General features: G+C 46.3%; 1 protein-coding gene and 1 non-coding gene across 6 annotated transcripts in view; both read left to right on the forward strand.

Annotated features, from left to right (window-relative positions):
• The first annotated feature begins 5009 nt into the window (after positions 1-5009).
• Positions 5010-24147, forward strand: part of CCAR1 (cell division cycle and apoptosis regulator 1) — a 32815-nt gene continuing 13677 nt past the window's right edge. For 2 of the 5 annotated variants that reach the window (XM_071563938.1, XM_071563942.1), the window contains exons 1-13: positions 6429-6539; positions 13416-13588; positions 14647-14691; positions 15348-15380; positions 16300-16493; positions 17581-17695; positions 17777-17966; positions 19065-19197; positions 19487-19648; positions 20662-20887; positions 21790-21903; positions 22723-22889; positions 23614-23824. In XM_071563938.1, coding sequence (XP_071420039.1) covers positions 6467-6539; positions 13416-13588; positions 14647-14691; positions 15348-15380; positions 16300-16493; positions 17581-17695; positions 17777-17966; positions 19065-19197; positions 19487-19648; positions 20662-20887; positions 21790-21903; positions 22723-22889; positions 23614-23824 — 1836 coding nt within the window. In that variant the 5' untranslated portion in view covers positions 6429-6466. Of the gene's footprint in view, positions 5075-6421; positions 6540-13415; positions 13589-14646; positions 14692-15347; positions 15381-16299; positions 16494-17580; positions 17696-17776; positions 17967-19064; positions 19198-19486; positions 19649-20661; positions 20888-21789; positions 21904-22722; positions 22890-23613; positions 23825-24147 lie in introns of those variants that run through there. The other 3 variants (XM_071563939.1, XM_071563943.1, XM_071563941.1) reach the window with 3 other exon arrangements.
• Positions 22509-22572, forward strand: LOC139676050 (small nucleolar RNA SNORD98). The gene has a single exon (XR_011698581.1). It is a non-coding gene; the product is annotated as a small nucleolar RNA SNORD98 (small nucleolar RNA).

The raw sequence follows: 24147 nt of genomic DNA on the forward strand, positions 1-24147 counted from the left end.
TTCTGCCCGTCCCTCACTGGAAACTGCTTCTGCCCGTCCCTCACTGGGAACTGCTTCTGCCCGTCCCTCACTGGGAACTGATTCTGCCTGTCCCTCACTGGGAACTGATTCTGCCCGTCCCTCACTGGGAACTGATTCTGCCCGTCCCTCACTGGGAACTGATTCTGCCCGTCCCTCACTGGGAACTGATTCTGCCCGTCCCTCACTGGGAACTGATTCTGCCCGTCCCTCACTGGGAACTGATTCTGCCTGTCCCTCACTGAGAACTGATTCTGCCTCTCCCGCACTGGGAACTGATTCTGCCTGTCCTTGGGAGCAGAGCTCTGTGCTCTGCTGAGGCAGTAATGAAGGGAAAGGGTTCTCTGCTCTCCATTTCCCTTGCCTGAAGCAATGGAACAAAGATTTCCTGTCTGCAGAGGTGCCCTCACTCTGGCTTTCACAGAGCTTGGGATGCCAGGATTGGTACAAGGTAGCTGAGAAATCCTTCTTGTATCAAACCAAATATGCCCAGAAAAACGTTCTGAAAGGACTGAACTTCCTTCAGACACTTGAATACAAGTCAGAGTGAGTAAGAAAAAAAGAATCCTTAAAACTGACACCTTCAAACAAGACCACTATTCTTGTTCTCCTGGGCAATGTGAATTACATCTGTTTTTTCTTCCCCTATTCATGAGGAATTATACAAAGATTACAGCTGTCCCTAATCCTCTACAGAAACCCTCCATGGTAAACTGACATTCATAGTACTGTTTTTACCTTCAAATGGAACAATTCAAAATAAAGATTTATTTTATGCCTGGTTAGGAGAAGATAAGAGAGATCTGTGATCCTCAAAGAACTGCAAGAGTGAGGTAAGTGCTTCTGATCAAAGTCAAATGCTAAATGATTTAAGTAAAACCAAAAGTCATAGAATTCGAACCCAAATATGTCCAATTTCAGTTAGGAAACCACCATACTCCCAAAAGGTACAGTTTCCAAAACATTTCTCCCTTTTGCAAAAAAAAAAAGCATTTCTCTGAATTTTCAGCATTAGCTATGATCACACACAACAATTTTCAGAAGGGTTTCCATCTAACACACCCCATCAAACATGAGAGTGTTGTTGATTTCTTTACTTTTTAATACTGAAGTGTCAATTGGGACAATTTAAAAGAAAAATTTACACTTGGGTAGGAAAAGATGTTTAGTTGCTCATATAAAACTATGAACAGATCTTTTTAACTTGGATGTAACAAAATCCTTCCAAGGGCATCCAATCTCACCAGTGTATCCAACAGATTGCAGACATGACAGAAAGTCACCACTGAGGGATGTACAGACTTTACTGCCTTTGCTCTGCTCTGTAAGACTGCAATTCTTTAACTCAGGATGGTAAGGGGGTTGATTAAAATCTACAAACATGCCATTTGGTGGAAGTCCTGACATTAAAATTTAGAAATTAGAGTTTTTCCAGAACTTTCAGCTCCTTTTTCCCCATCAGTAAATGCCAACAGCTTTCCAAAGGGCTCAGATCCCCTCTCTGAACACTTTACTGATCACCACCAATTCCCTGAGACAGCAACTGCTTCTGGTGGTCTGGTACCTTCAAGACAATTAAGAATTGTTTTATTTATGCCAGAGCATAAATTTACTCAAGGAAGCTTTGTCAGAAGTCTGTTCATCAAGGTGTTTAATTTTATCCCAATATAAGTGGACCATAAAAGGCTTTTCTCCTTACCCTGGGACTCTTAAACAAACAAAGAAACAAATAAAAGTTTCTTGCAATCAGCTAAGCCTGAGCAGGTTGATTTAACTCCATGATGTTCTTTCTTGAGGGGTCCACCCAGTTCAGAAACACTTTTGTCAAATCCTTTGTGTACCAGTGTGTAATAAACTTGAGTTCATTAGATTTATTTTTATCTTCAGTAGTGACTGTGTCATGTTTGGGAAAATGTAAAGCACAAATAGACACAGTCATAAAGACAGAGATTTCTGTGCAAGAAAAAAGGATGGTTAATTAATTTGATTAGCTGCTTCTATGCTGCACTTGTACTACAACTTGGGCATCAAAAAAGCCATTACCTGAAGTGTTGCTGCCATTCCTGGCTATCCAGAAGGGTGGAAATGTGTTGGACTCTCTGGATGGTCTCTCCTGAAGAGATCACACAAACAGACCCACCAACAGCTGCCAAGAGCAGGTTCCAGTCGTGACATAAACTGTGTCTGATGTTCACAGATCACACAACAGCCCAGGCTGGTGGGAACCTCCAAAGATCCCCTGCTCCCATGTGACCTGAAAGTTAATTCAGCAATAGAACAGCATGGATAAAATGTATTTCCAACAAGTTCTGGGACCCTCAGTTCAGGAAAGATCTTGAGGAGCTGGAGCGGGGCCAGAGAAGAGCAAGGAGGCTGGAGAAGGGACTGGAGCACAAGTGCTGTGGGGAGAGGCTGAGGGAGCTGGGGGTGTTTAGCCTGGAGAAGAGGAGGCTCAGAGGTGACCTCAGCACTGTCTAGAACTGCCTGAAGGGAAGTTCTGGCCTGGTGGGGGTTGGTCTCTTCTCCCAGGCACTCAGCAATAGGACAAGGGGGCACGATGGGCTCAAGCTCTGCCAGGGGAAATTGAAGCTGGAGATCAGAAAAAAATTCTTTGCAGAGAGAGTGCTCAGGCATTGGAATGGGCTGCCCAGAGAGGGGGTGGATTCCCCATCCCTGGAGGTTTTTCAAGTGAGCTTGGCCGTGGCACTGAGTGCCATGATCTGGTAAAGGGACTGGAGTTGGACCAAGGGTTGGACTTGATGATCTCGGAGGTCTTTTCCAACCCAATCCATTCTATGATTCTAATATGAAAAAAATCCTTGTTCATTTTTGAACAGCAGATTCATGTGAGGAATGAAACACTAATTTCTGTGTCTTATCAATGGTACAGACTGTCAAAAGCACATTCATTAGAAGATTGTAATTCCTCCTCATTACTTCCCCTAAATACACAGTAGGAACACAGTTAAACCTGTTTCTGGGGTACAGCACAGTGGAAGGTACCACAAGTGACCTCACTGGCTTTCCTGAGTGAAGGGAGAGAGCCAAAGTATTCACTGCTTGAACTGTAACATTTCCTGGTACAAAGTTCTCTTCTTTGTGTTTTTCCATTCATCTTTGTTAAACATACTGATTGTGCCAAAACATGTGTGATGTTATTTGATTAGAAGCTCCAAAAATTATCATTTCCTTCCACAATATCCCCAGCTTGCTCTTAACTCTTGTAACCACCCAGAATCCTGGAAGCAACAATGTGCTTTATGACTTTTGCCTTCAAATTTGTGTCTTTATCTCAACTTGCCCATTATTTTAAGGTAACTTGTAGAAATCTCATCTCTTTCAGACTTCTCTCCCTTCATCAATTTTGGATTAGATTGTCCAAAGCACTTTGGAGACAGAGAGCCTGGGGTTATTATAAGAAACAAGTGCTCACCTTTTTCCCCTCCCACTTCCATTACACTGTTCTTCATCCCAGCTGCCTGGTGTGTCTTGAGTGGAGGACAGAGAGGCTTAAAGAATTCAGGAGTCATTAGTGTAGTCATTAGCAGAGGAAAAATCTGCCAGCTAATGGCAGCAATATGTGTGGAGAGAGTACAGAGAGAAATGTACAGGATTGTGGTACAGCAGATCAGGTTTGTGTTTCTGAGGCTTTGGGAGCATGACCAAGACTGAGGAACCCTCTGATAAAAAGGCCAAAAGGCTGCAGAACAGAGCTACTCACACAATATTCTGACATTCACCCACAATTATTTTCTCCTTTAATACAGTTTTGCCCCTGTCCTTTGCACGTACAGTGTGGGAGGGAGTCCTGCAGCCTCTTGAGCCTCTAATCTCCAGGTTAAAGGTGCAGGTTCTGCCTTGGGTCAACTGATTGAGCTGGATGGAACTACAACAGAAATAAGGTTTGAAACACGTAAAAATTAACAACTACGCCTGTGAGTGTGAAACTTCAAACCCCTCATCTGATTTGCAATATAAAGGACTATGGCAGACCTGTATTTATGTATTACTGAGTACCAAATATGGGCAGAAATTTACTTCACTTGATGGTGTTTTGTTTCCTTGTCTACAACATAATCCACCCCCCTGCAAGTTGGGTTTTGACATTGTCACCTCTCAAGACTTCACTCCATCACAGGTTTGGCTTAGCTGTTGCCAATCACCAACAGTTGATTACAATCACCAACTTGTTTTTAATGACAAAGCCACATTTTCACTCACAAAGTGTGTCTTACTGACTTACAGTCAAACGTAAATATTGCATGTTCTATTTCACTTCAAAGCAAATTCGTGCAAATACCTATTTCTCGGATGGCTCTTTTTAGCATCATCGTAAGAGGGGCGAGAAATTACTCTTGCCCATGAGGTACTTAACTACTCACACACACAGATTATTCTGAGTTGGAAGGGACCCACCCACAAGGACCATCGAGTCCAACTCTTAAGTCAGTGGCCCACACGGGGGATTGAACCCATGACCTTGTCATTATTACAGCCAAGTTTTAACCAACTGAGCTGATCTCAGCACTCACTGCAGCGAGCCTGCAATTTCTGTTTCAAAGCCCCTCAGAGCTTTGCCGCTGGCGGGGCTGCCGCGCTCCCGCACCAGCGGCCCCCTCAGCACCGCCCGGCCGTGTAGGCGGCCCGGGGGGGAGGTCGGGGCTGCGCTGGGGCCGCGGGTGTGTCCGACTGGCGTGGGAAGTGTTTGACAAGCGGGGCACCGTTCGCGGGGCAGGGGCGGCCGGGGAGGGGAGGGAAGGAGGGAAGGGAAGGAGATGAGAGAGGTGAGGAGTAGCGGGCAGGGCAGGGCCGGCTCGGCCCCCTCAGGGCGGCCCCGCCACAAGATGGCGGCGCGCCGGCCCCGCCCCCGCCTCGCCCAAGATGGCGGCGGGCCCCGCCCCTCCCTCCGTCCCGCGCACGCGGCAGGGCCCGGCCCGGCGCGCGCGGTCGCAGCGCGTGACGCGCCGCGCGGGGCGGTGTCGGTGTCGTTGCGCGTGCGCGCGGCGGGCGGAGCGCGCGGGCGGGCGGGCGGCCATGGCGGCGAGGCCCCGCGCAGGTACGGCGGAGCGCGGCTGCGGCCCGGACACCGGGCGGGAACGGGGCCGGGGGCAGCGCGGCACCGAGGGCAGCGGGAGCAAGGGGCGGGGGGGCCGCTTTCCCCCGGTGCCGCCGCTGCCGCTTCTGTGCCGCCGTGCTTGCGGCCGGGCCCGGGCCCGCGGCGGGGCGGGCCGAGAGCGCTCGCGGGGCCGGCGGCGGGCGCGGGACGGGCAGGACCGGGGCAACCGGAGCGGGAAAAGGGCGAGGCGGCGGGGCCGCGGCTCGGGCCGGCCGTGCCCTTGTGCGCCCTGCGCGGCCGGGCCGGGCCGGGCCGGGCCGCGGGGACACGGACAGAGCGAGGCGCGAGGGGGACGCGGACAGAGCGAGGCACGGGCGGGGACACGGACAGAGCGAGGAACGGGGGGGACACGGACAGAGCGAGGAACGGGGGGGACACGGACAGAGCGAGGCGCGAGGGGGACACGGACAGAGCGAGGAACGGGGGGGGGACACGGACAGAGCGAGGAACGGGGGGGGACACGGACAGAGCGAGGCGCGAGGGGGACACGGACAGAGCGAGGCACGGGGGGGGACACGGACAGAGCGAGGCACGGGGGGGACACGGACAGAGCGAGGCGCGAGGGGGACACGGACAGAGCGAGGAACGGGGGGGGGACACGGACAGAGCGAGGAACGGGGGGGACACGGACAGAGCGAGGCACGGGAGGGACACGGACAGAGCGAGGCACGGGGGGGACACGGACAGAGCGAGGCACGGGGGGGACACGGACAGAGCGAGGCACGGGGGGGACACGGACAGAGCGAGGCACGGGGGGGACACGGACAGAGCGAGGCACGGGGGGGGACACGGACAGAGCCAGGCACGGGGGGGGGACACGGACAGAGCGAGGCACGGGGGGGACACGGACAGAGCGAGGCACGGGGTGGACACGGACAGAGCCAGGCACGGGGGGGGGACACGGACAGAGCCAGGCACGGGAGGGACACGATCGTAGCCATGCACGGCCCGTTCTGCGGAGCCACCGTCCCGTCCCGCAGCGCGGACTCGGGAGCTGTTCCTGCCTGGGAACGGCGTTATTCCCATTGTTACGGACAGGGGCACGGAGATCGCGCCGTAGGATAAGCAAATAACTTGTCGCAAACTTTCCGTCCCTCCCGCACGTGCGCATGTTGCCCGCCAGGTCTAGGGATGTAAAGCTGCAATTTCCACGCTTTTTGTTTCTTTTCCTGTAGTTTTATTTTGGCAGGAAGGGGGGGTGTTATTTTGCTGTGGTTTTTTTTTTCGTTTTGCCCCGAATTAAAAGGGCTGAGTGTGAGTGTTTCGAGCAGAGCTTTCTTTCACTAGATTGCAGTTGCAGGCGATAGACACCGGGAGATCCTGCCGTCCGCCATGGCGCAGTTCGGAGGACAGAAGAACCCCCCCTGGGCCACCCAGTTCACGGCCACGGCGGTGTCGCAGCCAGGTCAGCTCTCATCCCTCACTGTCTGACGTCTCGGAGGTCTGGGCATTCTTAACTATGCACTTACGAGTGGCACCTGCTAACTAACTTATTTAAAGTCTGCTTAAATGGTTAAATTGGGAGTTTTTCCCACGGTAGAGACTTTAATAGTCATTGCCTAATACAGGCTGTTGGTTTTGTTTGGTTGATTTTTTAAAGGGATAATAAGTAAAATCCCAAGTGCATTTGTATTGATTCAGTCAGTAAACAACATGTCAAGTTACTCATATCCAAAGATGTGTAAATTAAATTACCTTTTATCAAATTACATCTCTCTAAGTTAAATAGTAACAGCACTAATAAGGCATTATAAGTTTTTTAAGTGTTGTCCGAGTTTCATTTCCAGGGCAGCCTAAATCAATGTGTACAGATTATTTTGCATTTATTAATATATTGCACATACTTCACATAGTGGAAAGTTCTCTGAAATTTGTTACTTGGGTGAGGAGGCATTTTTTTAATGCTAAATTAGACCTTAAGGATCCCTATAACCAAATGCATTGCCCTCATAATGGCAGAGGGTTTCCTTTGGTTTAGCTGGAAGCCTTAGTGCAGGCTGCAGTGTTCTAAGAACTTAGCTGGCTCCATTTTCCTGGTGGGTTTATAGCACAAAAGGTTTTGAGGCAAGAAAGTGAAGGTTGCTGCATGATGAATGTTGGTGCTTCCAGTTCTGGAGTGCCTTTTGCTCTTCCTTAGCACAAATTGTTTATTAATTAAATGTTGTGGTTATGCTGCGTGATGTGAAAATGCTTCAGCCAAGCTGGGATGGGGGGCAGTGCCCACGCCGAGGGGCTGCCTTCCTCAAGGCTAGTGTGGTTTCTGCAGTTGCTCTCTGTTGATATAAGTTCAGTGTCACACCTGCTCCATCCAGGGCTGTGTCTGGGAGCCTGGCAAGGGTTGGGAACGCTTGGCATGCATGTCTGGGCTGGGGAAAACACACCTTTCTCCTGGCGCAGTTTTCCTTCCCAAAGTGAATCCTCTGTCCCTGGTTTTTTTCATTGGTCACTGATCCAATGATTCTGTATCCTCAGGGAATGACTGCCCCTCCCCCAGTGTTTCATAGAATCATAGAGTCGATTGAGTTGGGAAAAGACCTCCGAGATCATCAAGTCCAACCCTTGGTCCAACTCCAGTCCCTTTACCAGATCATGGCACTCAGTGCCACGGCCAATCTCACCTTAAAAACCTCCAGGGATGGGGAATCCACCCCCTCTCTGGGCAGCCCATTTCAATGCCTGAGCACTCTCTCTGCAAAGAAGTTTTTTCTGCTCTCCAACTTCAATTTCCCCTGGCAGAGCTTGAGCCCACCATGCCCCCTTGTCCTATTGCTGAGTGCCTGGGAGAAGAGACCCAGTGTGCCGTGTCCTTTTCCTCCATGCCCATTCTGCCCTATTCCCTGCCTAAATTTTTGCTGTACTAAACCAGCTGCCCACAGGCAGGTTTTCACTGTTTCTCTGAATAGCTCACACTTCCCTTATCCAGATTGCACCGTCTCTTGCAAGAAATTCCTTGACATCTGGACAGGGTTGGTATTGGAAATACAGGAGAGATGAACTTTGCTTTTGGTTTTGCTGTGTGAGACACTGGAGCCCTCAGAGGGTGGGAGCACCTGGACTGGGCTGTCCTGTTGTGTTGGCTGATGTGGCAGCTCCTGCATCAGGAATAGGGGTGGGAGATCCAGAGCCAGCTCCATGTCCTGTGCTAGAGGGAAAGCCACACAAACCCTGCCAAGGGGAGCAGCTGGCAGCCATCCATCCTGCAGCTCACTGTGCCAGGACCAGGAGAGGGCCCTGGAGAAGGGGTGGGTGGGAGTGAACTTCAGCTTCTTGCACATTTTCTTACCCCTGTGACTCTGCCCTGGGCCAGCCTGCTTTGGAGCTGCCTTAAATTAAATGAAGTGCAAAATGTAACGGGGATAGGAGTGCTCAGCATCAGTTGCTGTGAGATTTTTCACCTGCTCCATGAGGACACATCTCCAGGGATTTTTAGCTGTTCATCTGATCTGGCAGCACCTGACTCAGACATGAGAGCCATTAAAGACCTAACATTTGGTTGCACTTTTGCCTTCTTCCTGTGCCTGTCCCACGTTCCTTCACGTTCCCAGTGTCCTCTTCAGGCTGTCATGTCTTCTCTCCAGTATCACTTGAAGGCCTTTAGCTCCCTGTGTCCTTTGCTGCACTCCTGTTCCTGCTGCAGTACACAGTCTCTGTGTCTGCATCCTTTTTCTTCCTTATCTGCACCTCTGAATCCAGTCCCTGGGATTCTGCTCCTGTTTTAGTACATACTTGTTCCCCTGCTTCTGATTGTGATTTATACCCCAGAGTCCTGCTGCTCACCTGTGCCTGGACCCAAGAAGTTGGGTATATTGGCTTAGCCTTGTGAATCCCAGTGTTCTCAAACTCACTTTAAAAAAATGCCAAATTTTTATGTATTTTCAGAGATCTGGCCACAGGTGTTAAATGGATTTAAGCACGCCAGCTGTTTTTATCCAGGTATCAGGTTCCTTCTCCAAAGCACTGAGGTGCTTGAGTATGAGGGAAAGAGATCTTTATTTTTATAACACAAGCAACATGATATATAGTTTTTCCCTAAGCTGTCAAAAGTGAGTGACGGTGTTATAAACCCCAGGCTGATAATTGCAAAAAGATTATTTCAGACTTGGGGTTTTGTGGGTTTTGCTGTTTTGGTTTTGGGGGAGGTTTTTGTGTATTCCTGATGTGGATGCTGTTTTGGCCATCCGTGGTGAAGTAGTAACTGAGTTAAAGCTCTTATTTATTAAGATGTGACATTCTAAGGTAGTTGTAGAGTCATGTACTGTGTAGTGAAGGGCTCTGGGATCCCCTTGGGAGAGCTTGCTCATTCCTGAAGGGAAGTTCTGGCCAGGTGGGGGTTGGTCTCTTCTCCCAGGCACTCAGCAATAGGACAAGGGGGCACGATGGGCTCAAGCTCTGCCAGGGGAAATTGAAGTTGGAGAGCGGAAAAAACTTCTTTGCAGAGAGAGTGCTCAGGCATTGGAATGGGCTGCCCAGAGAGGGGGTGGATTCCCCATCCCTGGAGGTTTTTAAAGTGAGCTTGGCCGTGGCACTGAGTGCCATGATCTGGTAAAGGGACTGGAGTTGGACCAAGGGTTGGACTTGATGATCTCGGAGGTCTTTTCCAACCCAATCCATTCTATGATTCTAATTCCTCCCTGTGCCTGTGGTGTTGGAAAGGAGATGGGCAATTCCAGGGGCCTGCAGAGATGGATGTGTGAAGGGAACCTCCTACTCCTAACACAGCCAGTTTCTCTACTCCTCCTCTCATGGGTTTCTGCATCACATGATTAAACCAGAATAAAGCCCCCGCCATCCTGGTTAAGCACTGCTAAAGCATAAATTAAATCATAAATTTAGTCATGCCTACTGCAGAAAATTACTTTTAACTTGCATAATGACATGCAAACTCCAGAAAGGCCTGCCAGGAGAATCCCCTCCTTGTCTCCGCAGTTGGGTTTGGACATGTCTGTGGTTTGTGTGGCACTGCTTGTTCTCAGGGTTATGATGGAAAGCCTGTTTCTGTAGAACTGCAGAGCAGGGGAAGCCCCAGCTGTGCCGTGTTCTGGCTGATTGGGGTGTTGTCTTTGCTGTACAAGCCTTCATGGCATTAGAGTGAGGAACAGTGAAAGCTGGAGTGCCTGCAGCTCGGTGTGTGGTTATTGCTGGGGGCTAAGTGAGAACAGGACGAGCCTGTGGTGGATCTCCAGCCCCTGAGGAAGAGGAGCTGATGCACAGTTGGCTGAGTTGCTGTTAACAGATGTCCCATGACAAATACCCCAAGCCCAGTTTCCTGTGTGTGCCAAAGGAGTGTTTTTGGAGTAGGTTGTGTGGTGTTTGTATTGCAAGTGTTTCAAACTTGAAGAAACTTGAAAACGGAAGGACCCACTCTCACCATTTCTGACAGCTGTGAGAAGGGTCCAGAGCCCTGCACAGGGTATTCCTTTACTGCAATTCTTAAAAATCTGTCACTTACCAAGGAGACAGATGTAGCTGTATACTTTGAAGATGTTCCCCTAATTTTAAAGGATCTCTGGATTTTAGAAGTAGGAAGAGGGCATGCAAATACTATCTTTGTTAGAACAGAAATATCTGTTACCTAAAAAGATGCCTGAGCTGCAGCCTGGACTGCAGTTCGTGCCCAGGCCCTTTCTGCTGGCCATGCCATGCAGCATTTGGAAGGTGTTTGGGCTGCATTTGAAGGGAGGCATCTCCATCACTGCACTTAGTGAGATCATTACAAATCCCGACAAGCTGTTTGTCACTGCATGGGCTTGTTGCCAGTAATAATAATATGGCTGTCAGATGGCAATTCCACACTCAGTCTGTCATTCCTTCTCTGTCTCTTGTTTTTCTCTGTGACTTTTCCCCTTTTTTAATACTTTCTTTCTTTTTTTTCCTCTCTTTTTTAACTAGTAATGCAGACTCAGTTGCCTAATTAATTGGAGCCTGTTTGACTGAGACTAGTGCTCAGATGAAAGGTAGTCACATTAAACTCCTGCAATACTTCAGGGCAAAGCAGTAGGAACAAGATACAACTCTGAAAAACCTGTTACTACAGGTGTTAGTTACCCTTTGAGGGGATCTTGGCAGTCTTTTTCTTTGCCCTTTCTTAGTAGTTGAGCTGCAGTGTTGTAGGTGACAGATACCCAGTTAATATTAAATGCTCTAAAAGTGAAGTAACGAGGACAAAAAGAGCTTTTTCATGTTTTTTGTTAGTTGATGAAATGGGATAAGGGTCTTAGAGTGGAACAACATTAGAACAGAACAGCAGAGTGAGGGGCAGTGGCTGGCACACCGTGTGGGCTCAGAGGGGACAGCACAGGGCGAGGCTGCTCTAATGGGGTCTCTGCTCAGCATGTGGCAGTGAGAGAGAGATGAACACGCTGGTTATTTGCCTGGAGTGAGCCAGCAAAGCAGTGCAGCCAAGAGAAGGGAAAGTTGTCCCAGGATGCAGCAGCAAAGCTTTTGAATTATAATAAGTCTGCCTAAGGTGTGTTGTGAGGCACTGGTGAGGTTCAAGATGAGGGTGTGGTTAGGGATGGTCAAAAATGCACATTCACGTTGAAGCTGATGATGAAGCAGGAGGCAAGAGCATCAAGAAAATGAGAGAAGCTTCAGTTTCTGTTTGCTGACTTCTAAAAAAATGCAAATATTGGAATTTTCCAGGGGAAAAGAATCATTAAATGCTGTACATTGCAGAATGCTTGGTTTCACTTTTAAAATACTGTTCCTTCCTGGAATGGTTATGTGACAGTATTTAATACTAATTACAGTGATAGTGATTATTTTCACTGTTGCTTATATATTTTGAAATTGTGAGGTGATCAGTGCCATCCAGTTGTTTCCCGAGGCCTGTGCTCTGCTGGAAGGAGCAGCGTGGTGGGGAGGATTGCATTGCTCAGGAGCTTCTGGGTTGGATACAGCATTTTTGTGTGTGTTGTGGGGATGGATCACCAGCTACAACCCATGTCTTCCTTCTTCCCTGGGTCAGGAGTGAGAGCTTAATTTTGCATCAGTAAGGATAGTGTGAAGCACCAGCTCTGCAGGAATACTGTAAATCTGTTCTGCATTTCTTTGTGCCTCTTTAATGGCTTTGGGAGAGAAAGGAACCCTGTTCCTCCTGAATGTTCCTCAGTTTGAAGATGACTGGCTGACCTGTTTTTGCTGGCAGTGTGTTTCCCTGCCAAGTTTCTCTTTGGATTTATTTAAACATGTGGACTGCACTGATAGCTTGATGAAGTGATATTTGATCATGCAGCTGCCAATAACTTGAAAAAAAATCCTGCTGAAGAGGGAGGAGGTTTCCAGATATGTTTGTAGTTTTTCACTCAAATTTGCATTTTGCAGAGCTATTTGTCCCCCCAGAAATTCTTCCTGTAAATCTTAAGCACACCTAGTCCAGAAGCACAGCCCATGGGTAGCTGCTGCTCATGATTTGCTCGTGTTCTCTGGTGAATTAGAGCTGGTACAGCAGTAAAATAAACTAATCCTTCCTTCCAGGCAGTTTGAGTCTGGGCAGCACAAGCCCTTCCCAGTAAGAGCTGGAGAGAGCTCGACTTGGTGCCTTTATATGTGGGGGCTGATTAAACTCCTGTTGTTCCAAGGCTGTTCCTTCTCCACCAGCCCCCCCTTGTCCAACACCCTGCTCTGGGCGGACAAAGCCAGCTCTGAGTGAGGCCAAGCCTTGTGTGGTTGCAGAGGACACGTTCCATGAGCCTCTCTCACAGCTGCTGTTAAAGATTTATCTTGCCCTCAGATAGAAGGAAATTCATTTACCGAGCAGAGCAGCATCTTCATTTGGCTCATCCAGAACATGAAATACATTCAGGAAAGAATACAGGACCTGTGTCTGGGTGGGTGCAGGTGGGGGTGACAACTGTAAAATCACTTGCAGCTCCAGGGAAGGAAATGTAGGTCTCTGTGCCTCTGCTGTGGTTTACTGTTGGTGAATTAATTTAGAAGAGAAGCCGGTGAGGTGTGATCCTTTATCTTGTTTTGTGTGCTTCATGAGCTTGACTGGGAGTACAGCACCACATCCTGCACGTTGTGTCCCTGTGTGGGGCTTGACTGGGAGTACAGCACCACATCCTGCACGTTGTGTCCCTGTGTGGGGCTTGACTGGGAGTACAGCACCACATCCTGCGTGTCGTGTCCCTGTGTGGGGCTTGACTGGGAGTACAGCACCACATCCTGCGTGTCGTGTCCCTGTGTGGGGCTTGACTGGGAGTACAGCACCACATCCTGCGTGTCGTGTCCCTGTGTGGGGCTGCTCCAAGCGCTCAGTGTGTGTGTGTTCCCTTTGCAGCTGCCCTGGGAGTGCAGCAGCCCTCGCTGCTGGGAGCCTCTCCCACCATCTACACCCAGCAGACGGCCCTGGCAGCGGCGGGGCTGACCACACAGACACCCACCAACTACCAGCTCACCCAGACTGCGGCTCTGCAGCAGCAGGCGGCGGCTGCAGCGGCTGCCCTGCAGCAGGTAACAGGCACTGTAACCTGGGCACTGCTGGAGCACCTGGGAGAAAAGGGCAGCGGGAAAGGGGGAACGCTACAGTGCAAAGCTGTGGGAACAGCAGTGGGATTGTAGATTAGAGCCATCAAGATGTGAGAAGTCTGAGTGTGATTCGTGTCGGTAAAAACAAATGGGTTATTGGGGCTCCTACAGTGACATGAGGAAAAACACATGGCCAGCCAATTAAACAAAAATTCCAACTTACACCCACATGGAGAGATAAACAGGATAGTGTTAAATCACTTTATCTCCTGTAACTTTGTCAAGGACCACATGAGTTGTACCAGGAAGGTTAAAGAGTTAAACTTTCCCACATCTAAGGGGAACAGAATTTATGGTGGGGTTATCACTGGGGTTGGAGGAGTGACTCAGCTATAGTAGTTTAGTTAAACTGCTTAACAATGTACTTAGAATGTTTATGCATGAGTTGAATGAATGTGGAGACTAAATAAATGTTAGTTACACTGTGTTGGGGGTGCAATGGCGAGCAGTGCTGGCGTCCATTGTACCCAGCATGCTGAAATTGCTTTTATCAGATAATAAAGTTTAATTAAAAACCTACAAGGTTGAGACTTTGTTTCTCCCAAGGAGGTGTGTTAGTCTGTGAAGGAAGGGGGGAATTTTAGCTATGAGGGTGATGACTTTTAGCACTGGAAAGCCTTTTGAGAGGAGTTTTGCTGCATCTAAACTGAGTATCTCAAGTATGTTCCATCACTGTGTGTGTGTATATATATATATATATATCTCTCCTCAATAGCATTTTGCATGATTTCATACTGTGCCCTAGATACTGTCTAAGTGTCAGGCTTAACAAGAATAGCTGACTTGAGCTAGAAAGAGAACATCATAAAGACTCAAGGCTCAGAATACTTGTTATGAAAATTATAGATGTTGTTATTATTAGTTCTGTTTTGTATTAGAATTGTTAATAGTTTCTGTCTAAAATTGCTAGAAAGTAACTTGTTTGCTATTACCGGGGTAAGAGTGCTCCTGTTTATGTGATATTTTGCTTTTATCTGTTTCAGCAATACTCACAGCCTCAGCAGACTCTCTATAGTGTACAGCAACAGGTTTGTCTGACTCTTACTGTGTACATCACAAATAACTTGGAAAATAATGTCAGTTGTGTGTCTTGTAGCCTTTGTCTCTGAAATCATCCTTGTATGGGAAGTTGTTAAAGAAACTTAAGTAATATTTTTTGTAATAAAAGAGAACTTGAAGTTCATAAACTTGGAAAGACATATCCAGAATGGAAACTTGCAAAAAGGAATTTTAAAAACACATTTTATTCCATGTGTACATGATTCCTGCTAAACTTTGCTCTGAACAGGGCCGTGTATTTTAACTGCTGGAAAGACGCTGTCCAAAAAACGTTCCTTTTTACATTTTGGGTCTTTTATGTTCTTCAAACTTAACAGGATTTTGAAAAAGAATAAAAGGACATGGAAATTATAGACCTTAGCTTCTTCAGCTGCCAAAACCTTTTTTGGTATTGCTATTAACTTTCAGTTCCAAAAGATCTTCTTACTGACTAAGTCTGGATTATAAAATCTTTAAGTGAGCCCCTGGATCACAGTTTTGTGCATAGGCAAACTGCTGAAATGCCCAAACCCCAAAGGACTAATAACTGACTCAGGTTAAGCAAAAACTTACTTGTAAAGAGGAGGTAAAATTGTACAATTTCCTTAAACATATAAAATTAATTTATAACTTTATTTATTTTAAGTTGCAGCAACCTCAGCAGACCCTTTTAACTCAGGTTAGTTTGGTTTTATTGTTTGGTCTTCATCCCCAAACACAGATAATGCAAGAGTGCAAATTTGTGACATCTTGGGTACTTTAAACTGTAAAGCAAACAAAAATGAATGGACATTTTATTGGTACAGGTTTATTTTATCCAGATGTTAAAATATGCATAGCCTTGGTTTCAAAAGTTAATAGCAACCAACCACTTTTCCTCAATCTTGATGGGAATATGTGTGTTGATTGTATTTTAATTTTTTTTGTTTGAACTTCAAGTGTCCAATTGTTTTACAGTAAGTAAAGAATGGGGAAAATGTTTCTCTTCTTTGTATAGGAATTTAACTTTTTGTGTTACCAGTATGTGAATTAAGAGGTTTAAAAAATATCTTGCTGAGCTTGATGAGTTTAAAACATGCAGTCATTTAACTCACTGTAAATTGCTCTGGTTGTTTCACTTGAACTTTTAAACAGGGTAAAAAGAAAAGGTCAATATAATTGAGTTGATTTCATTATCTTGCTGTGTTCTGCTTTTGTGGGAAGGCAGGCATGTGAACTGGTGAGTTAGGGAGGGGCTTGTGTTGGCCTCACTTCTGACACTACAGTTGGGATGTGAATGCAGGATGAGCTCTCCATGTGTATTCCTGGCAAAGTTAGGAATTTATCTCCTCTCCACAGTTGCCTGTAAACAATAATGCAGTTTTCATATCTTTTTTTCTGAATAATGTGCATATTTTGGGGAGAGAAGGATAAACAAAGCCAGTCTTCATGCCAAGTAGGAAAAATGTTATCTTGAAAACAAAACCCCAAAACTTCCACCTGAAAATCTCTATTGAGAGCCCTTCCTGTGGAGTCCTTCACACTGCTGTGCCCTGGCTCTGGGCGCTGTCCCTCGTGGCTGTGCAGGCCACAGGACTGACGGTGCTGTGTTCTTGCAGCCGGCGGTGGCGCTGCCCACCAGCCTGAGCCTGTCCACGCCGCAGCCGGCGGCGCAGATCACCGTGTCCTACCCCGCGCCGCGCTCCAGCCAGCAGCAAACCCAGCCGCAGAAGCAGCGCGTCTTCACCGGGGTGGTCACCAAGCTGCACGACACCTTCGGCTTTGTGGATGAGGATGTCTTTTTCCAGCTTAGGTGAGCTGAACATACGTGCCTGCAGCACTCTGAGGCCACACCTTGAGTGTTGTGTTCAGTTCTGAGCCCCTCAGTTCAGGAAAGAGATTGAGGGGCTGGAGCGGGGCCAGAGAAGAGCAACGAGGCTGGAGAAGGGACTGGAGCACAAGTGCTGTGGGGAGAGGCTGAGGGAGCTGGGGGTGTGTAGCCTGGAGAAGAGGAGGCTCAGAGGTGACCTCAGCACTGTCTAGAACTGCCTGAAGGGAAGTTCTGGCCAGGTGGGGGTTGGTCTCTTCTCCCAGGCACTCAGCAATAGGACAAGGGGGCACGATGGGCTCAAGCTCTGCCAGGGGAAATTGAAGCTGGAGAGCAGAAAAAACTTCTTTGCAGAGAGAGTGCTCAGGCATTGGAATGGGCTGTCCAGAGAGGGGGTGGATTCCCCATCCCTGGAGGTTTTTCAAGTGAGCTTGGCCGTGGCACTGAGTGCCATGATCTGGTAAAGGGACTGGAGTTGGACCAAGGGTTGGACTTGATGATCTCAGAGGTCTCTTCCAACCGAACTGATTGTATGATAAATTAAAGTTTTAAAGGATTTCACTCTTAATTCTGGAACTGCACTGATACAGCAGCAATTAATGATACACCACCAGTTGGGGATACTCCACTGATACACCAGTAGTTGGTGTTTTCTTTCAGCAGTGAAAGTCAAATGGCCAGAGAGGATAGGAGATGTTAGATCTGATTTACTTCATGTCAGTTTTTGAATTTTCTTAATACAAAACTCAAAGCTGGGAGATTCAGAGGGTTTTAGCTCCTTTCATAGGAAATTGCAGAATTAATGGGTGATTAAAAGCATTAAACTTGCTACCTGCCTGTCTTAACTCAGTGCTGTTTGGGGAGCTTTTGCTTTTGGGCCAAAGGCAGGGAATTACAAAGTTCCTGTGCATACCCTGAACTGAAGCATTTCTGTTGAATTTGGGGAAGATGCTTTTCTAATAAGCTTTTTTTTAATGAACTTTGTCTACTTGCTCACAACTTTAAATACAACCTGCAAATGTAAAACTAGCTAAATAAGGCTCTCACAGTATGTTTTCTGTAATGTTTACAGTGCTGTTAAGGGAAAGACACCTCAGGTGGGTGACAGAGTTTTGGTAGAAGCTACTTACAATCCTAACATGCCATTCAAATGGAATGCACAAAGGGTACAGACACTTCCAAATCAGGTACGTGGGGTTACCCGGTGTCACCTGTAGTGACTGCCCCTGGTTTAAGCTCGCTCACGACTCGTCTCTGTTGTGCTCCAGAACCAGACCCAGGCCCAGCCGCTGCTGAAGACGCCCCCGGCCGTCCTGCAGCCCATTGCACAGCAGACCTTTGGTGTCCAGGCACAGCCACAGCCACAGTCCCTGCTGCAGGCACAGATATCAGCAGCTTCCATCACTCCTCTGCTGCAGACACAGCCTCAGCCACTGCTGCAGCAACCACAGCAGAAAGGTGCTCCTCCAGTGCACACGGTTTTGGGGCAATCTGGTGCTTTGTGTCTGATGGTTCATTGGTTGGTTGTTAGTCAGAGGGCTGAAATACTATGGAGAGGACTCTGTAATTTCCAGATAGAATATGCCTTCCTGTGTGCCTGCAGTAGCTTAGGAAAATCCCCATGGACTCCTGTTCATGTTCAGATTTCATCATCTGAAGGCAAAGGCAATGTAATTTTTATTTTTTCACAGTTGAAAGTATTAATAATTGTAGTGTAGTCCTTTCAGCATCTTCTGCAGCATTCAGCCACATCAGGTTTCACACAGTTGTATTGTTAAAACTATTCTTTATTTATTTATTTATTTATTTCAGTTAGCCATGTTGGCATTTGAGAGAAGAAACACTGCCTAGCATGGCAAACCTAAAGTAAAGGTGGTTGTGGAGTTTCTTGAACTTTGACTGGCTGAGGAATCAGAAATAGAATTGAGAATAAGATAATATTAAGACTTTTCTTACCCACAGTGAAAGCAAGAGTAGAAATTTTAAGCTATCACCTAAACAAAGGGGTTTTTTATATAAATGTTTTCTATAATCTAATTAGTCCTGGTTGTTCATTGGTGTTTAGTAGTGTTTGCTCCATTTAAGCAAGTTGGTTAAATGTCTTAAGACAGCAAAAGTTGGTACCAAGGGATTGATGTGGGAGTATAATACATGGATTTAGGAATGATTTTTTGGTTGCCATTTCTATTTACCAATGAATAGCCTCGAAAGTAAATACAATTTAGGTTTTCTTCAGTTCAATGAGTATGTATTGTATCTATCTTAATTTTCCAATAAAAGGCTCAGCTATTTGCTACAATAGCTTTTATGTGCTTAGGTTATATTGGCTTCAATCTTAAAAAGATGCTTTTAAACCAGTATCACTTAGTAAAGTCTCAGTGTCACCAGTGAAGAAAAGCCTGGGTCTCTTTGAGTTTTTTTGGCTGGGTGTTAATCACTACACTTACTTGACTCTAGAACTAGTTTAGGAAATGTGCACCTGTGAAACAAGCATAAAGCAACAATGTTTGTAGAGTGTAGATAGCTCTGTGTTGATCCTGTATGTTTCTGTTCCAGGAGGTTTGTTACAGCCCCCAGTTCGTCTGGTTTCACAGCCTCAACCAGCTCGAAGACTTGACCCCCCATCCCGATTTTCTGGGAGGAATGACCGAGGTGGAGACCCAATGCCAAACAGGAAGGATGACAGGAGGTGTGTAGACAGACTGTTACCAAAGCATTCCATAGACCTGTCCTCACCCAGAGCTGAGCTGCTCCAGAGTGAGCCAGAGGGATACACAAATGGCTTTACCTCAGCTGTCAGTGAAGAGCTCGTCTGTCTGAAGGGAAGGAATTCTGTAATCAGTGTCTCTTGTAGAGAGACTGTACTGAAACTCCTCTCCTTTTTGCGAGCCATCTCTGACGGGTGTGGCATCCCTTGTGGCAGAAGCCATGTAGTGTTACCAGCGTGCAAACACCCTTGTCTCTTGTGTGTTTCTCAGCCGCGAGAGAGAGCGCGAGCGCCGCCGCTCTCGGGAGAGATCCCCGCAGAGGAAGCGCTCCAGGGAGAGGTCGCCCCGGCGGGAGAGGGAGCGCTCCCCTCGCAGGCCCCGCCGCGTCGTCCCGCGTTACACCGTCCAGTTCTCCAAGTTCTCCTTGGACTGGTATGTTGGTAGTGCCACATGTTTGCTTACATCCCCTTTAATTGTGGGCATTGGTTGCTGTGAGCTGTGTCAGCACACGTGTGTATTTGGTGTCAAATGATAGTCTTGTCTTAGCTCAGTTGGTTAAAACTTGGCTGTAATAATGCCAAGGTCATGGGTTCAATCCCCTGTGTGGGCCATTGACTTAAGAGTTGGACTCGATGATCCTTGTGGGTCCCTTCCAACTCAGAACAGTCTGTGATTCTGTGAAAGATCAAATATGTAATGGCTTGTATGATAAACTTGTTCAAGGTTCTGTGTTACTTTTGAATGCTTCATAACCCTGTTTAATAAATACTGCCTGACATGCAGACACCTTAATGGGAAGAGTGTTTAGTAGAGTTGCTCAGAGAAGAGCAATGAGGCTGGAGAAGGGACTGGAGCACAAGTGCTGTGGAGAGAGGCTGAGGGAGCTGGGGGTGTTTAGCCTGGAGAAGAGGAGGCTCAGAGGTGACCTCAGCACTGTCTGGAACTGCCTGAAGGGAAGTTCTGGCCAGGTGGGGGTTGGTCTCTTCTCCCAGGCACTCAGCAATAGGACAAGGGGGCACGATGGGCTCAAGCTCTGCCAGGGGAAATTGAAGTTGGAGAGCAGAAAAAACTTCTTTGCAGAGAGAGTGCTCAGGCATTGGAATGGGCTGCCCAGAGAGGGGGTGGATTCCCCATCCCTGGAGGTTTTGAAACTGTGACTGGCCATGGCACTGAGTGCCATGATCTGGTAAAGGGACTGGAGTTGGACCAAGGGTTGGACTTGATGATCTCAGGGGTCTTTTCTAACCCAATCCATTCTATGATTCTGTGATTCTCTTAACTTACTCTTAAATTTAATCCATGATATTCTAACATAAATACAGGGCTCTTAAGTTTTTATATATACAGTGTCAAATATACAAGGCTTGTATTTGCAGTTACTACCCCCCTTGCTCGTGTGCTGGGTGAGCAGTTGCTGTAGTTTGACCCCACGCTCTTTGTTCCAGCCGGAGCTGTGATATGATGGAGCTGAGGCGGCGGTACCAGAACTTGTACATCCCGAGCGATTTCTTTGATGCTCAGTTCACGTGGGTGGATGCTTTTCCTATGTCTAGACCATTTCAGCTGGGAAACTACTGTAATTTCTACGTCATGCATAGAGAAGTGGATCCCATAGATAAGAACTCTGCTGTCCTCGACCCACCCGATGCTGATCACCTGTACAGCGCCAAGGTTCGTACGGGGTTCCGCTGTTGTGGCTGGTAATTAGAAATGCTTATTATCAACAGCTGGCAAAAGGGAGTATAACTGTACTGAAAATATTCTACAGCTATTTGAGCAAAACACAGAATGTTAAACTTTTTACTGAAAAGCTGGTATGTAGAGCTTGAAGAATCCTGACTGAAATTCAGGTTGGTTGTCCTAAATCTTGTGTTTGCTGAGTGCTCTTCCAGTCTCTGCACCCACTTGCAAAGATCTGATTATAGGAAAGAAAGCCAGCTGCTGCAAGATCTATGAATTATTCCTTATGCAGTTCATTCTGAATAGTTAATGGAGCCCTTTTTTTTCCTTCAAGGGTACTTCCTCTGCAGTTTGCATTGCTCTGTTTACTGATGTATCTTTGCCTCCTTGCTTCCTTTCCTCATCTCAATATTTATTGTTTTAAGTAGATTATCTGAATGTCAAAATAAGCTGCATCAAGGGCTGTAATCATGTATAGAAGACCCCAGTATCAAAATATTTTCCTAAAACCTATTCCATTTGAAGTGTCTTCCATGAAAATAGGTCTGAGATTTCTAGGTCAGGCTATTCTAGAAGTGTCACATGTTATAGACAGGTGTAGAAACAACTGCCTTTAACCCCCACATTTCTGAAATACTTCACTTACTTGCCTTCTGGGTATAAAATCTTTAAAGCCTTGACTTGAGTGTCAGACATACTATTTTTTCAGCCTGTTTGCAAAGCAAGAGTTCTCTTTCAGAATGTTAAGCTTCAAAATACCATCAGTAACTGAGAAGGAGCATCCTTATTCATCATATCCCTTGTTTTGGATGCAAAGCAACCTTGTTAGGTTTTGCTGTTGTGTTTTCAAGTTGTGGTCATTGCTTACCAAGGCTGATGTGACTTTGCCACAGGTGATGCTGATGGCCAGTCCCAGCATGGAAGATCTCTATCACAAGTCCTGTGCTCTGGCTGAAGATCCACAGGAACTCCGGGATGGATTTCAGCACCCTGCTAGACTTGTAAAGGTAAATACGCTTCAGTGCCAGACACTTTTGGCAATAAAGGTTGATTATAGAGCTTTGCAGTGTTTGGCAGTAAGAGAGGAGCTTGGAGGCAGATGAATGATTGCTTCATTTTTGCTCTAAAGAGACCTAGTTTATATATCAAATCTTTTTACAGTTTTTAGGAACTTCATATTTACTATTTTGTTTGACTGAATTAAACAATTAACTTTGTTAGCTGTTTTTTACAAGCACTGAGTTGTTCTGTAAGGGCTCAGCTGTGAAGAGAATACACATGAAGCAACAGTTAAGCAACCGTTGTGTTAATGAAACTTAGCTGTTGTAGAACTGAACGACCTGTAAGTGCTGTGGTGTTCGAGGACAATAGACTTGTTTTCCACTTAAATTCTATTTTCTAGCAAGTGGGAATATTTCTAATTTACAATATGATGCTCTTGTTGTCTCACCTTTTGTAGTTTATCACTTTTAAGCAGGCACATCTATAAATGTGTATCAGAATTAAAACACCATCTAAATTCATGTCTGTCTTTTGTGTTAGGAAGCTTTTATTGCAAAGGAACAACTCTGTACCAATAAACAAGCTTGATGGAAAATCTTGAAGCAAGAATGAGTGATGATGTTTCAAACCTATTCCATTGCTGAAATAATCTGTGGAAAAAAATAACTGAACTCTTTCTTGACTGATTTTCATTGTCAGATTTCAAATTAATGTGACAGTTTACTCACGGGTTTCAATGTGTGTGCTATGAAATATTCTTTGCACTTTGTGAAAATGACTTTTTACCCCTAGCAGGGAACATTCAGAAGACTCTTTTTGTCTAGTTTTTAGTGGGTATGAAAGGCAAAGATGAAGCAATGGCTATTGGAGGACACTGGTCCCCCTCCCTGGATGGACCTGACCCAGAGAAGGACCCCTCGGTGCTGATAAAGACGGCTATTCGTTGTTGCAAGGCTCTGACAGGGATTGACTTAAGTGTGTGCACGCAATGGTAAGTACTGTGCTGCAAAGCCAAGGGCTCTGTAGAAATACTTGTCTGTTACCAGGAGTTAAAACAGAAAAAAAAGCTGGAAAAACCTTTTTTCCTTTGTCAGCTGCTCTTGGTAGTTCAGGTAAACTACTCAAAGGATGTTCTGTTTGGTAATAAGCTCGATTGGTGCCAACTGTGCTGAATACTGCATTAAGAACTAATTAAAAATTCTGGATTTATTTTGACATGTTATATTGTAATTTTTTTTAATGGATGTGTGTTGAAAATATTTTTCATTTTGTGCATAGCTGGAGAGGATCGTCAAGAGAACTTCATTTCATTGTTGTTTCGTTACAAATAAATAGCCGCTCGTTACACAGCCATATTTTCTCTTGATGAGTTTCTGTCCTGTGTTAACACTCATTTTAGTGGTACTAATACCAGGAAATTCTATTGTATGCTAAATTTAAAGTGCCTTAACAACAACTTCTATTTGCACATAAAACCTACATGTGCTAAACAACAAGTGGTGTAAAAAGCATTGTGTTGCTTTTCCTCCGTTTCGATTACAATCCCTTTTTACAAGTGTGCCAAAAGAGAAAATATGGCTTCCATAATTTTTTTCTTTAGATAAACTTCAAGGTCTTGCAGCAAAGTTTCTTTACTTGATGTGCTACAAGTGATCTAGGCTCTTTAAAATGTATTGTAGAATTTTTTTTCCAACATGCTTCTTCCCTTGCAACAGGTACCGTTTTGCAGAGATTCGCTACCATCGCCCTGAGGAGACCCACAAGGGGCGTACGGTTCCAGCTCATGTGGAGACAGTGGTTTTATTTTTCCCGGATGTTTGGCATTGCCTTCCCACCCGCTCAGAGTGGGAAACCCTCTCCCGAGGATACAAGCAGCAGCTGGTCGAGAAGCTTCAGGGTGAACGCAAGGAGGCTGATGGAGAACAGGCACTGAACGCTAATCCCTTTTTCTATTTCTGCTTCTCACAGGCACAGGAACACAGGCACAAAATGCACACCACATACTACACCACACACATACACAGGAGGAATATAACTGGTAACAATGACTGGTAAACCAGCTTTCAGCAGTGTAGTGGATGTTGGTTTTTATTTTTATTTCAGCTAGTTCACTAACTTTAAACGTGTGTGCTGATATCACAAACGGACTTAAATTGTGCTTATGATGCGCAGAACATTTTTTATCGTAGACGTAGTTGCTGGAATCTGGGACCAGTTGTTGAGTGAGATGCAGTTTATGAATAGCTGTC

The sequence above is a fragment of the Pithys albifrons genome, chromosome 9 (assembly GCF_047495875.1).
Source record: "Pithys albifrons albifrons isolate INPA30051 chromosome 9, PitAlb_v1, whole genome shotgun sequence".
NCBI lineage: Eukaryota > Metazoa > Chordata > Aves > Passeriformes > Thamnophilidae > Pithys > Pithys albifrons.